Below are 15,215 nucleotides of genomic sequence, written 5' to 3'. Positions count from 1 at the left end.
TCGAAAACATGCAGCAGAATAGCACCACATGCTTGGTTTCTACAGAAGCCTTCAAAGATAATGCAATGTATAAAGTAGTGATTTATTAATTAAGTGTAAATATGCTGGAATGAAATCAAATTTAGATGCATTTTCTTCAAAATCCAAATCAAAGTAGCAGATTTACACATTCTGGGTTCAGATTACAACCAAAAAATACCTGTCTGTTTCACATAATCAGACGGTGGGACAAATGGAAAAGGAGGGTAACGAAGGAGCAGTGCAGACCACTCGTCTGCCTTTCTCCTCTGCTGATCAGATGCCAGCTCCTGCCACGGCTGACTGGCTGTCTGGGTGATGGTTTGAGAGCTAGTCTGCATAGTCTCGGTGTCCTGCCAGGTCACTGTTACTGTGCGAACAGACTGACTGGCCTCCCCGGACTGAACCGAAGGCTGCTCAGACTTCACTCTGGCTGTAAAGAAATGATGAGGCGATGGTGGTTATGTAATGGCTGTGCTGGAGAGATGACAGCCACTGTGAATGCTTCACAGTACTTCAACTGTGTTTTTTAACAAAGCCAGATGCCAGGCATTTGTAGCAGACCATTGGGAGTCCAGTAAGCCGAGGTTAGTACAAAGCTGAATGAAACATGGCTCACATGCTTCACACAAACAAAAATGGATAAAAAGGTCAAAACTGTCTAATCTTTTTTGATGTTCAAGTACCAGCTTTATCCTGGTTCAATGACAGCCACTGGAACAGCAACAAGAAACTCAGTCTGTTAAGATTTTAGACATAGAGGTGCAAGCGAGAAGCAAATGAAAGCCAATGTGCAGCATACTTCAAGCGTCAACTTCTGAAAATGCCAACAAACAAGGAACAGCAGCCTCACGACTGGAAATGCCTGTGCGTGGTTAACTTTGTGAGGAAACTCCTTACTTTCAGTGACCAATGGTACCCTGGGATCATTCCAGGGAAAGCAAAGTGGGTGACATTACCCACATATCAAAGAAGGTCAGCGTTCTGACAAGTTAACCATTTGTGCCACAGCTGACAAGCATCCTTTTTAAAGGTTTACCGCCATTAAAGCAAATGAGCCACAATGAATATGTTAAATGATGTGAAGTGGCTGTTTGCGAGCAAGAATATAACGAATGCTGCAAATATGCCAAAAAAGTGCCGGTGCATCTCCACACAGCTCCTGGTACCTGGAAATTCATGAGATGGCTGGGGTTTGTCAGATGTCAGCATCAGTGACCAGTCATCAACCTCAGACCTGGTTGATGTGGAGAGTCGTTGTAGGAACTGGAGAGTTTCATCTCCAGCTATAAGAGCGAAACAAGTCAGAGAGCAGCTTATGGAACCTGTGTTTCTAATGCGAGATTCATGTGCGATTCCAACAGCATATCACACACTTCAACATACCTCCATCTAGGTTACGGGACAACCTCTTGCTTGCAGAACGTGTGAAACGAGGGGCTGGGCGGTCAATCATGGAGCTTGCCTGGCGGGTCTGGGCCTGTGTGCGCCCGCTGTACCGGAACTTGGAGCCCAAGACAAGGAAGCGACGTGATGTGGGGGGCTCTACTGTTGGAACCCTGAGAGGGAAAAAAGCATTTGTTTAATTTTCATCTTCCCAAAATGTAATTCATTAAAATGACAGAACCCGCAGCAGGAGCTCAAACATAAATTGTGGTGTATCTTCAAAGTGTCACTGTTATGCAACAAGGTTAGCAACAACTTTGACCTTCATCTTATTAAGTAGACAAAATCTTTGAGGTCTAATTTAAGGTCAGGACCACGGCTTGCATGTGTAGCTTTCCTTCTGTGGTTAAACTGTCAGCGAGCCAATATCAGGATTAAGCTGCAGAGACCAGTTAGCCAATTATCCAGGGGATAGTCAGAACCTGAGGATGACCTCTGTTGCCAGGCAGGAAAGTGTTGTTCAGAGTAAGTCGCGAGCGACCTGGTCTCACCTGAAGAAGGTATGGTGTTCAACGCAAACTTTCCACAGCTTCTTCGAGGCTTTGTAGTGGGGCAGTTTAAAGCCAATTGTGCTTTCATACTGCTCTTGCTGCAAGTGAAGAAAGAAAGTCAGAAGTCAAAAAATGTAAAAGTTGAACATATGGCGTTATGTTGATGACTTTATTCCGCCATGCCACACAAAACCTCAAATACTTCCCTGAGCTGGGTTGACTTAACAAACTCTAAACCCTGTCACTTCTAAAAAATAATGTCTTAAATTAAATGTGTAAAAATGCATTTAATGAAATGTATTTGAATTCCACATATAAAGATGAAAGATAGAGATTTGTCTAGAACCAAAACCTGAATTGCGATCTGTGTAATTTTGTTTAAACTAATGTAATTTCAACTGATTAATCCAGTTGATTGTTGAGTCGCTTTAAGTCTATGTGTATAGACAAAAAACATCCACAACAGAAACAATCCCAACCGGTTAAAAAAAAAAACAAAAAAAACCCCATGAAAAACAACAATGGGATTGTCATAATCCCACAGTGATATGATAAGTGTAATAATGCTGTGGTAAATTCAGTACAGAAACATAAAATTAATTCAAGGAATGGCTCCAGTGACATGAGTCCATGTGTAAATGTAGTAGTTATCTATAGGTAATAAACAGAAGTTAACAGAGTAACAAGTTAATAGATAAGAGAGGTATAATTTGAAATCCTAATTTAAAAAAACAAAAAAAATGCATGATGTAAAAGTGTAAATTCCGATTTACCTCTGATGCCCTGATTTTGATGAAGAAGCTGCTGCGTTTGTAAGAGATCTTGAGCACTTTGGGCCAAGGGAAACGGTTGATCCTTAGCTTGTCTTTGTAAACCATCAGACCACTGGAGCAAACCCCCAGTGTGATGTCGACACCATCAAGATCCTGCACACACAAGAATGGGGTGAACAAGGGCTATGATATTGTATCATTGCAATTACGATAAACAGTCACTGGGGGGCAGACTTTCTCACACTATGAGGACTTGGGTTTTGAGGTCATGGAGTTTGAAATGTTATTAATCTCTCCTTTTTTCTGAAGGGAGGGGGGCTGACATCAATTTTGTAATTAAAATCTGGATGCTACTGATGCAATACATGCAGGCCTTTGCCAAACAATGACAGGCATTTTAAAAATTAAAGGAAATTGGTGCAGAATTTCCATGAAAAACCACCAGGTAAGCCACACAACATTCATCTAAACAGGCAACATTATTAAAACAAACCCCTACCTTGGCTTGGTGCAGGTCAACTCCATACATGGCGAGTTTCTTGGCGTTTTCCAGAAACAACATGTCTGCTTGGGCTGGACTCATTGACCTGGAAAAACACAGAAAAGTTTCTTTTTAATGATGCGTTATCATTTGAAGGACTCTTAAAATCATCTATTTAAATAGTTATAGAAACACTAAAGATTCCTGTCTGCTGACTTGTGATTACACACATTTTAGTTATATGTTGCATAATTGCTGACTAAAGAAAGCCTTCATTATGTTGTTCCAGTTGATGCCCATCCCCTGTACTTACCTGTATGTGCGATGCAGATCCATTACTTTTTCCTCCAACTCTTTGCTCTGTCCGGGGGCCAGGGTCAGGTCTTTAACATAATCTGTTCCATGGACCTCTGGGTCATACTCCCCAAGCTCTGACTGGGCTACATAGGAGCCCAGCAGGGACAGTGTGACAAAGGAACAGGGTAGAACACCACGCATTATGTCTTTCCTCAGCTGAAGACACAGGTAGTATCTGAAGAAGATGCGAGAGGGAAAAATAAGTTCACATCAGGTGACAAAAACTTGAGAATGTTTTTTAAAGAGATTTTACTGTAGTAGCATTTTTCGAGAGTTAGATGAGAAAATTGAGATCACACAGCTTAACTCAGCAGAAAGACTGGAGGTAGGGGGAATTTGCCTGCCAGCACCTCTAAAGCTCACAATATAACATGCTATGCGAAACAGTGAATTCCAAACGTCAAAACTACTTCTTTAAAACTAGCAATTTTCACCTGGTGAGGTCTTCAGTGAGCTGTGCCGGATCAGGTGGGTAGAACTTCACACTGAATGCAAACTCGTACACAGCACCTGAAACCTGTTTCCGGATCTCTTTGGTGGCTTCCAGCCATGTCTGTGGACAATAAAGGGAAAGAAATGACCAACTGCTCACAACCAATTTCTGGCCAGTGTCATCTAAAATATTGGCTATGCATTTGCAGAGAACCAGAAATAAAAGATGCAGACAAAAACAAACTACCTTGTCGGTCGGTGTGTCCCAGTGAGCAAGGCCAAAGTAGTCTTTCTCCATCAGGTTGACATGGTCACACACCTTTGTTATAAGCTCTTGGCCTTTAGCATGTTTCTACATGAGAAAGAAAGACAAAGGAATATTCATTAATGTGTCTTTAACAGGGATGGTAGTCAGTACTATAATTTGGGTGGTCTCTTACATCAAGTTCACACTCAAACTGAGTGTCATCCAGTAAGGTGACTTTGCATTGCATGGTTTTCTGACGTTTGGAGCCTTTAGCCTCCTCTGTCTTCTTCTCTGTCTTCTTCTCGGTCTTCTTCTCGGTCTTCTTTTCTTTTGCAGGCTTCTCCTTCTTTGCCTCCTCCTTTCCCTTTTCCTCTACTTTGCCTTCTTTCTCCTGTTTTGCCGGTTCTTCCTCTTTTGTTTCTGTGTCCTCCTTCTTCGCTTCTTCCTCTACTTCAGGCTCCTTCTTTATCTCAGCTTCTTCTTTATGTTCTTCTTGTGGTGGCTGGCAGAGTCAAGACATTCAGAAAGGATGTCAGATACAGATAAAAAAAGAATAGGGAGGACACAATGTACTTTGTTTTCACATGATGACTGCACTATTATTAGTAAAACCCAGTAAACGGCATATACTGCTGTTGATGCTTGCTCTAGTTAAGACCAGCATGGATCATCAGACCAAGCTTTCAGCTCCAAGCAACATAGCTCCTTTCGCTGAGCAAGCTGTCCACATCATAAAATATTCATTAGAAGAAAAAAAAAAAAAAGAAAAAAAAAACGTGTTCCTCTACTACAGTCAAATCTGCATTTCTATACAGGAGGACTCAGTTGATGACCTTTCTCTGCAGATTTTTGTCAAGATATCTGTCCTGCTTTGAACCCTCATGATTAAAGGGAAAGCTCTATGCACTTATTCACTTTCTTGCCCAGAGTTAGATGAGAAAATGGATATAATTCTCTGTCCATTGAATATGAAGTCGCTTAGCTTAGCCCAGCACAGCAACTGAGAGCAGGTGGAAAGAGCTAGTGTGGCTCTGTCCAAAGATAAAAAAAAGTTAGTCTTCAGTTTTTTCACAGATTTACCAAAGGAGGTTCAACTCTTATTAGTGGGTGGATTTTCCTCACATTGCCAGGCTGTTTTCCAGTCTCTATGCTAAGCTAAGCTAATTGGTTGCTGTTAGTGTCAGACTCACCTGCGTCTCTGCGCTGCTTATTGAGTGCTGATCAGGAGCCTGTTCAACGTCAGGTTCAGTTTTAAGCTCCGGCTCTGGAGCAGCAATAGGTGCTTTCACCTGCTCCTCACTTGAACCTTTCACCTCCTTCTTTCCTTTGTTCTTCCCCTTCTCTTTTTTCTTCCCCTTTTCCTCTTCCTTTTTTTGCTTGTCCTCTGTCTTTTCCTCCTCTTTTTCCTTCTCTTTCTTCTTCACCTCTTCCTTTGCCTTCTCCTCTTCCTTCTGTATCTCCTTTGTTTTCTCTTCTTCTTTCTTTTTTGTCTCCTTTGATTTCTCCTCTTCTTTCTTCTTTGTCTCCTTTGATTTCTCCTCTTCCTTCTTTTTTGTCTTCTCCTCTTCTTTCTTCTTTGCTTTTTCGGCCTCTTTCACCTTTTCTTCCTCTTTCTTTTTTGCTTTCTCTTCCTCCCTCTTCTTTACCCTCTCTTCTTCCTCAGCTTTCCTCTTTGCTTTTTCTTCTTCCTTCTTCTTTACCTTTTCCTCCTTCTCTTTTTTCTTTGCAACCCTCTTGTCAATGTTTTCCTCGTCTTTACTCTCTTTCTTCCCGGATTCTGCCCCCTTCTCTTTAACTTCAGCAGTTGTCTTCTTTTCTTCTTCTTTTGTCTCTGATTTTTCCACCCCCTTTTCTACAGTCTGCTCTGCCTTCTCCTCCTCTTTTTGTTCCTCTTTCTTTTTCAAGTTTTCCTCTTCCTGTTTCACCTTGTCCTCATCCTTTTTCTCTCCTTTCTTCTTGGCTTCTTTCTTTTTCTTTTTACTTCCCCTCTTCTCAACCTTTTCTTCCTCTTTCTTTTTCTCCTCTTTCTCTTCTTCTTTTACCTCTTTCTTTTTAACCTCTTTTGCCTCAGATGTTGCCTCCTCTACTTTAGCCTCCTTCTCTTCACCTTTCACCTCCTCCTCCTCCTTTTCCTCCTCTGGCTTGTCAGCTTTTTCCTCCTTGTCTGCCTTTTCCTCTCTGGCTTTCTCTACCTCAAACCCCTCTCCCTCAGAGCACTGTGAGCGCCGTTTAAGGAAAGAGGAGAAGAGGCGAGACAGGCCTTTACCAGCAGAGGTCCGGGTGCGAGGCTTTAGCTGGTCCTCCTCAGGGGAGGTAGCTACATCAGCAGGCCCAGGCTCAGAGGCCTGCTCCTGGGCCTTCTTGCTCGACTTCTCCCCCTCCGGCTCGGCCGCGGCCGCCTCTGGCTTCTGCTTGTTCTCTGGCTCAGGTTCGGGCTTGGCGCTACTGGCCTTCTGCTTGCCCTCAGTGTCCGCCTCGCTTACTGCACTCGCCTCTGTTGTCATGGTAGCCACTGGGAAGGAGAACAGAAGGGAGTCAGAGATGGAGAAAGGTCACGGTGCTGTACAGAGTGTGACATTGCACAGCACAGCTATACTTGGAACACAACAAACGAGATTAGGAGCAGTAGACTATTAGCCTGTGTGTAGAACACAATGGCAAGCAAATGTAACATATGGACTATACTATGCTGTTCCAGTAAGTAACTTGTACTACGGTTCTCAGATTCTAGATTCCTGAATTATTTCTGTGTTATGTGCAAGAGAATATCTCTTAGCTTTTAACAGTTGATCAGAGAAAAACAACACTTTCACAAATTAAAGTTCAAATAATTAATCCAGTTATTACAAAACTGGTCATTTAAAATTCATTAATATTAAGAATTATTAGATGTATCTTTTGTATTTTGTATTTTTTGTTAAATCTTCAATAACAATAGGCCCAATTGTTTTGAATTTTCTCAATACATAATGATGAGAATAACAGCCATTATTATCTTTTTTTATCATGCAAATAGGTCAATCTGTATGCATTCTTCATTATTCTCACTTAATACTGAATCGCTTAAACTGACGATCCAAGCAAGATCAATTTACTACAGGCATTTTTTCTACAATAAGTCATTGAAATTGCTGCTTTAACTTATTTTTAGTTGCCCACTCTGAGTGGCATCAATGAGACTTATTCCATAAAAACACAAAGCCAGCTGCCACCCACACATTATAGACACCAAGTCAAACACACATACTTACATACACATACACAAACATCACTTCATCACACAATAGGCTTCCTTGTTGAAGAGTGTGTCTGTGTCTACTTGGAGTTTCTGATGGTGAGCTCGCAACGCGGCCTATCGCAGACTCATTAAATCTCACTGACACAAAGGAGGCTTTCTGCACCAAGGCTGTGTATTAGCACCGCCTGGATCATCGCCAAACAAGCGCGGCTCTTCATCGCACACAACCCCATTCTGCACAGGTCATGTAAGGTACCAGCACTAGGTATCATGATGATGTACACCATGAAATGACACAATGGTCAATAAATTGTTAGCATTGATTAATGGATTAGGTCACTGTGGGGGCATTACTGCAAACCAATGAGAAAGACTACTTCACGGAAAATATAGATATAGATTTTTGCATTGAATTGCATTGTAATTCAGAATCTTAATTTCTCATGTATTCAAATTGCTTAATTGGCTAAAAATGCACATGTCTGATTATTTGTTATTCTTGTATTAGGATAGGCCAAGATATTGGCTGATATTAGCTTAACACAGATATAAGTATCAGCACATAGACATGCAGACCAATACACACAAGAATTTGCAGAGCAATTACTGTGGTCACGATAATTTAAAAACCCAATTTTAGAGATTGCTAATGAAAAATCAATATCAGCAATACATTGTTATTGAATCTAAAACTCTTCCGTAATAATAAGTATGATGATCGGGCTACATTACCTATACAGTGAAGCTTTTATCCACATGGTCTATTTCAAAACAGAACTTTACTATATGTAGCAGCAAATGTTGCCTTCTGTCCTTTTCAAACTGACTTCAGACTGCTGCCAATACCCAACAGTGTAAACGTCCTCGCTTATCTGACTTACTGTACGACAATGTGCTTCAAACTTACAAAAAGGCCCGTGGAATCTAACCCACACGACTTTGATTCACTGGTGTGGCAGCACGAGGACAGATCTGGTATATTTAGAAACCTCTAACCAGCTGATCAAATCACACAACTGACTGAAATACACGGCAGGTATTATGTAATCAAGCTACACCTCTCCTGAGCGAGATTTATCAGACATCACAACATCACAATCAATTTTTGTCTTTGATGAGACTGGTTTGCATCCTGTCTGGAGTATGCACTGTCTAATTGGTGACTTAATGTGGCTGTGTTTGTCTCTTCCATATGTAGTTCAAGTCCCACCCTGCCTTGTATGGTGTGGGGGAGGGGTGATGCTAGACAAGCAGACAGGCCAATCTTCCAGATGTACAGGGCCGCCCCAAAGGGTGCAGCCTGGCTCTCTATACCATGCACTTCTCACTGGCACTACAGGACAGCAGGAGGGGAGGAGGAGGAGGAGGAGGGGGTACACACACAGACCAAATCCTCTTTAGCCCTCCCATTGTTTGTGTCCAGTGACCAATAACTGCACCGCACACTATAACTAATCCTGCCTACCCTTCCCCCCGCAGGACCCCCCATAGGCCTATTCCCTAGGTCACCAAACACACGCGCGCACACACACACACACACACACACACACACACACACACACACACACACACACACACACACACACACACACACACACACACACACCGGTATGCATCAATGCTCACGGGCTCCTCTGGGTCTTTTAATGCTCCGTCATCTCAATTGTGATTGTCAGGAAACAGACATGCTCCTAATGGACCAGCTGAGCTTGTGTCTGCTGCCTCCTCCATTTTGTGCGTCCTATCTAACATCTCTGCTATCAGCCAGCTGAGCAGGACCTAACCTGCATCATGACTGATTGAGATAGTGACAGCCACACCATAGGAGCTCTCAATACAGCATCAATCTCACATAATATGTTTTTTGGGGATGGAGGTAATTAGATGAAATATTGCTGTACTGTTAAAAGAAACCCTGCCCTAAATCCTACATAATTACTGTCTCTAATGAGCTAAATTATAGATGAAGTAGGCCACCCTCCAGCAAGATTGAGCTCAAATAGAGCTGCTGGATCAGGTGCAAACGCCAGGGCTAGAGTTGACTAATCATTTGATTTAGAGTTTCAGTGACTCTTATTTTTGAATTTGATGTTCCTGCAGGGAGACCATTTGAAATTTGATTAAATGCTCAGCGTATTTCACGTAAAGGAAATGTCACATTTTACCTGACTTTAGGAGTTCAAATATTCTGTGTCCTAATAGGGGAATAAAGACCACTCAATTACATTGATTTTATTGGGAGAGACAGAGAGTGTGCAATTGAAAACTCCGAAAGTCAATAAGGGACAAAGATTCTTGGGATGGCATGGTGAATCACATCTTCGATACTGCTACACTATGATGATGATGATGAGTTTAAATGACTTGCATGAATGTTTTGCAGAAATCTATAGATGCAAGAATTAATGTTTCTTGCAGCTTGGCACCTCTCCAGTTTAGTCAGGAATGGAAGTATACACCATTGTCGTACTAATGTGACTGAAAGCAGCTCCAACAAAAACTCTGATCTTGATATTTTATAAAGAAAACCATTTCTGGTTTTCCTTCTAATGTCCTTTGGCTGCTCTGCCTCATCTGCCTGTGGTTTATGGTGTTTCCTGATGGACTGATAGCTTTACACATTCCTAAAGTAACTGCTATCTGCTGGTACCTGTAGCTGCCGTTAGCTCAGTTAGCCATGCAGTTAGTTGTTCTATTAGCGGATTGTCTCCCATGGGTCATCCTGACCTGAGCCTGAGGACGTTCTCCTCCCTGTGTTCCAAAGGTCCTCTGCTAGAGGTGTAAGCAAAGGTTCCAGTCCAGGCAGAGTCAGCTAAAAGGACCTAGCTGCTGAACTAGCAGGCGGCAGCTACAGTTAGTAGCAGTAAAGCTATGTGTCCATCAGAAAACTCCATAAATCGCTGAGTCATTTTCCCCATTATATATCCAGTTTCACAAAAATCAGTGAATCAAGTTTTGTAGCTGTGTTTTTCAGCTGTTATCAGTGAGGCCTGACCCCAAGAAACACCCCGCACCTGTGTCAGTCATTTCTCAAGCCCAATTCTTGCTGTATCTGTGTTCTGATAAACAGTAAATTCATTCATTTCAGTGCCCCACATCACTTTCATCCAAGCCATTTCAGCTGTCATATTTTCACTGGACCTGCATGAGCATTTGGGACCAATGCGAGTGTTAAGTTGAAGAACAATAGCCGGTGGCGTGTGACGTAGTATTGTAAAGCATTATTCTCCTTATTACAAATCAGCATCAAAATAATGGCTGATTTTTATAGATAAAATAGTTACATACTGTTGGTTAAATATAAGGATCACCAACAGTGTGAGATCCAGTATATTAACGGTTCTCATTTTGAATTGATGCTGACATGATGACTTAACTGCTGTTATATTCAGGAATTTGTTCAGATAGCAAAGCCTTCATTTCATTTGCCAGTGATGATGTAGCGCCGCTGCTTTGCGTGTGTTCGTGGGTGTATATCGGTGTGACAAGATGAGACAAGAGCAGTGAATGGGGAAGGGCTTGCAGAGAAGAAGGAGGAGGAGGTATAGTATATAAATAGCTACATGTACTCAGGATGCAGGGACTCATTAGTTAGCCTTTACAGACAAGCTCATATCTATTTCTGTTCACAGCACGCTGCACACAACACCCATATGCACATGAGCATACATGTGTGCAGAGCTGCAGATGCTCAGACTAGTTTATCAGACATCAGAGAGAGATTTTATTTGCTTTGAGTGAATTCACTGAACCTTCCTTCTCAACACTGGACAATGACTGACAAATAACATGAATTCCACAATATTGTTACCCTAGATGAATGGTAGGACAAAAAGAAAGCATGTTTCCTGGGTACTGCGAGTAGGCTTAAGGAATTAGAGGGAGTTTAGAGTTAATCAGCCCCCAAGTGACCAAGTGAGATTATCTCTATCCATCTACCTGCCCACACTATCTATCTCACTGTCTCCCTCCACTCTGATTCTCTGTCTCTCTCTCTCTGTCTTTCAGTCTGCCTCTATGCAAGTGCATGAATCTGTGTGTGTTTCTTGGTGTGTGGGAGAGAGAGAAAAGCTGGCTGTAGTTGCAATCAGCTGTGCTGATTCATGATTTTATGTGGAGCCCCGCCTACCTGGCAGACAATCAACAGAAATGAACTGAAAGCCAAGATATCCGTCCTATGGCCACATGGTGGCTCCTATTAACCTCTCTGAGTAAACACAGATAAACACATGCCAACATACATGCTAACACGTGCCTAGCTAAACTGTTCGTATGATCAGTTAAAACAAACAAGCCTGCCCAGCAGCATAGTGCATACACACAAAATGGGCACTGAATGTCTTATAGTGTACACATGATCTTTTCATTAAGTGATAGTTTGGTGCAACATAATACTGAATGCACGTAAGATTATGGAATGATATGTAAACCCTTAAACAATATGATCAAACTATAAATAAAGCTCTGCATTTATGGACAGTGCGACAACATGTATCCTTTGAGTACCAGGTGATGCCCAACAAAAAGCCTTTTTGCTACAAAGGGTTACTTCAGGCTAGTCCTCTGTGTAATCCTACCCCAAACCCAGTTCTAAACTAATCAATACACAGATGGTCTGTGAGCCAGATGCTGTAACATGAACCAACATGGGAAAAGAATGAAGTAGCGTGATTGATTTACTGCGGCCCTGAGAGCAATTTTGAATCCATCTCCAACATCACCTTAGTCGAACCACATTGACAGAACAGTATATACGTACATTAGAGCACATGATGATAGAAGTGCTCTTTTTTTATGTGAGACACAGATTTGCATTCAGATAGTAAAAGTAATTTCAAAAAGGTTTTGGAGTACTGCAACGCTATACTCTATGTGAACTCTATTTACTATATTTAAAGTAATATATAAAGTGATTCTACAGTTACATATTTTGTGAAGATTATGTAAAGTTTGATGATCTTAATAGATTTTTATACTAGTCTCATCAGCAGAATGCCTCATTCATGAAGACAAGCTCAAACAACCCTGTAGTATGTGGAGCCGCTTCCCTCTTTAGTAATGCTCACACAACAGAGTAGTAGTCTAACTGCACAAATGCATCATAACTCCCAAAAGAGGATTAACACCAGCAAGCTCTTCTGGGACCTCAGTGACCTCACTCTCACATAGCAGAGCCAAAAACATCCTTTAGCATCACTTCAGCAGCTCGGTGTTCACAACACTGCTGATTCAGCATTACAGGAGACCCCAGGCACCGGGGTCTTATCTCTGTCATTTTTTAACCTCTGTGTTTACATGGGTTTGTCATACAAGCAACACCAGTACTACTCCACTAATGCTACCTCTCCCTCATCCTCCCTACGTCATATCTGCAGCGCTTCATAAAAGATTATCTGACTATATATATCCAGTGGTATCATCAATGGAGATGAGGCTTATTGGATGAGTTTCTTCTCTTAAGTGCGCAATGGGTAGTACAGGCATGCACGCGCGCACACACACACACACACACACACACACACACACATGCCGCCCTCCAGCAAAGATGGATATTTTTAACCCATTTACTCATACTGGGGGTAAAAGCAAGTCATCTCAAACAGAAAATTTAATCCAAGAGCGATGCCATCACTGAAGCGGCATGAAAAAACAACAACATCTGACAGATTCTTGAAAATAGCTGTAACACACCTCACAGAGAAGAATTCAAGAACAAGAACACCCATTCCTGACATGAAGACACAGAAGTGCATTATCTGATATGATAACTACTTAAAATGTGAATTATTTTGAAGACAAAATAGGGCAATCCTGTCGCCTTTCCGTCAGTTGTTAATCTTAATTTAGGATTACTGTAACCAGTGACACTGATCATCAGACATCTGTGTACTTAATGTGACAATGAGCCGTTGTTAAAGAGAAAGAATGAAGGGAAATGAAAACAGAAAATTTATTTAGAAAATGCATTCAGTGTTTTCCCCCATATAGTGATCATTCATCCTTACATATCTGATATTAATCAACCATTACATAACTTTATAATATACCTAATTGTGTAAACATTTTTTCCAAACTGTACGTTTCTTAAAATGTTAAAACAGTGTGCCCTCTGTGAACACAATGATAACTTACATGCCCATTCATTTTTATTTATTTATTTTTTTCCCCCCAAAACAACACATGGATGTGTGAAAACGCATCGCTGCCTCCACTGATACTGAGCGCTTCTGATTTATGGGGATGTTGTAGGACTGCTACTGGGCTATTTTAATCAAGAAACATTTATGCAGTGCAACTTTAATTTGCTTCAAGAAATAATCGCTCAAAATTTGCATGATAACATATTTTAAACCGGGTTAAATTGGCAACTTTTTTCAGGCTAAGCCTGCACGGAAGTCAGAGGCTGTATCGGGCCAGCGTGCCGGGGTATTTAAACAAATCTGTGTATGAAAATGGCGCCGAATGTACAACAAAACAAATAAACACCAACTCATCCCCACCGCCCGGCCGACGCACATATCAAACTTGGCTTACCTACTCTGGGATTAGCATCAATGGGAGAGCAATCGGCGCAAAATCCGACACAATCCTATATTCCGCACGTTCAGAGGAGAAACAATGCTGCGGAGCGACACATGCTTTGTTGTGCAGCTGAAGGTGTCCGATGCTCGTAAAGGGGTGGAGTCTCACCGAGGCTGGGACTGGAGATGACCAACTGAGCGCCGAGCGAGCCGCACGCCTCGCGACCGCATGCAAAAGGTGGAGGAGGTGGATGCAACTTTAACAAAATGCCGAATTAATTTGCTCCACACACACCTTTTAAGTATGTATATTTAAACTCAAGTGGATGTTTCTTTATGTTATAAATATTCGCTGCAGCAATCGAACCCTAGAAAACACTACTATAAATAATAAAATATACTAATAGACAGAATATGGACGTATGTGTGCCTGTCCATGACGGTATTTACGTTGTCAAGTTTTAATTCACAACTCATCCCTTTGTTGGTACAATACTACATTAAGTCGCCTTAGAGCAATCCCCAACAGGCATGGAGTGAGGCGGGCCAAAGAGTGCAATCATTAACACAGTGCAATGTCCAGGAACAGGAGGGAGGCACAGAGGCCACAGCAATGCTCCACAGAGGCTTGCCCAGTCTATTCAGGCACAGCATGGTGCATTCATCTGCACTGCATGACAACCTTGAGCCAATTGGTCAGATATTAAGAAAGGCAGGGTTTCAAATTCAGAGGAGAATCGTAGTATCGACCGGGACTTTGATGTCCAGCAACAGACCCACCCTCAAACATCTTATCTAAACATTCAAAAACAAACCAGCACACACATGTGCGCCCGATCAAGCTGTCTTAATGGACCCAGGCATGGTCCCCACCCATCTGCCTGACCCCATTAGGGCCATACGGCTCATAGGCTGAAAGGAGGGAGGAAGGGGGTAAAGGGGTTCATTATTCTGACAGCCACATGGGGTAAAGGGACCCTCACCTTTGTCTCACACTGACAAGTTCATGCAGCATGTACAGCGGTGACACATGTCATTTCTGGGCAATTAATTCTGCTTGGAATAAAATGTCTTACCAGTACAAAGGCGGTCTGTAAATCTCATCCTTAAGTCCAAAACAGGTATCAAGAAGCAACACCAAATATCACACTCTAAAAAAGAGGAGTCTCTCTAGAACAGTAACAGTTGATAATCGTGCTTTCTTATTTAGA

General features: G+C 41.9%; 2 protein-coding genes across 13 annotated transcripts in view; both read right to left on the bottom strand.

Annotated features, from left to right (window-relative positions):
* Nucleotides 1-5,679, bottom strand: part of LOC119006009 (titin-like) — a 23,119-nt gene extending 17,440 nt beyond the window's left edge. For 10 of the 12 annotated variants that reach the window (XM_037074291.1, XM_037074292.1, XM_037074282.1 and 7 more), the window contains exons 1-10: nt 4,439-4,645; nt 4,246-4,350; nt 4,001-4,119; nt 3,523-3,741; nt 3,228-3,315; nt 2,729-2,881; nt 1,956-2,053; nt 1,405-1,577; nt 1,188-1,304; nt 200-451 (exon numbers count right to left, since the gene is read on the bottom strand). In XM_037074291.1, the coding sequence (XP_036930186.1) occupies nt 200-451; nt 1,188-1,304; nt 1,405-1,577; nt 1,956-2,053; nt 2,729-2,881; nt 3,228-3,315; nt 3,523-3,741; nt 4,001-4,119; nt 4,246-4,350; nt 4,439-4,492 (1,378 nt within the window). In that variant the 5' untranslated portion in view covers nt 4,493-4,645. Of the gene's footprint in view, nt 1-199; nt 452-1,187; nt 1,305-1,404; nt 1,578-1,955; nt 2,054-2,728; nt 2,882-3,227; nt 3,316-3,522; nt 3,742-4,000; nt 4,120-4,245; nt 4,351-4,438; nt 4,748-5,435 lie in introns of those variants that run through there. The other 2 variants (XM_037074284.1, XM_037074294.1) reach the window with 2 other exon arrangements.
* On the bottom strand, nt 5,229-15,215 carry LOC119005700 (cilia- and flagella-associated protein 251-like). Its single transcript, XM_037073562.1, has 3 exons — nt 15,081-15,215; nt 5,844-6,757; nt 5,229-5,276 (listed from the first exon to the last, which is right to left on the bottom strand). The coding sequence occupies exons 1-3, from the start codon at nt 15,106-15,108 to the stop codon at nt 5,229-5,231; spliced, it is 990 nt and encodes a 329-aa protein (XP_036929457.1). The 5' UTR covers nt 15,109-15,215.

This window comes from Acanthopagrus latus, chromosome 17 (genome assembly GCF_904848185.1).
Source record: "Acanthopagrus latus isolate v.2019 chromosome 17, fAcaLat1.1, whole genome shotgun sequence".
Taxonomy (NCBI): Eukaryota; Metazoa; Chordata; class Actinopteri; order Spariformes; family Sparidae; genus Acanthopagrus; species Acanthopagrus latus.
Note: the sequence above shows the minus strand (reverse complement) of the source record. Positions and strands in the feature narration are given on the sequence as shown.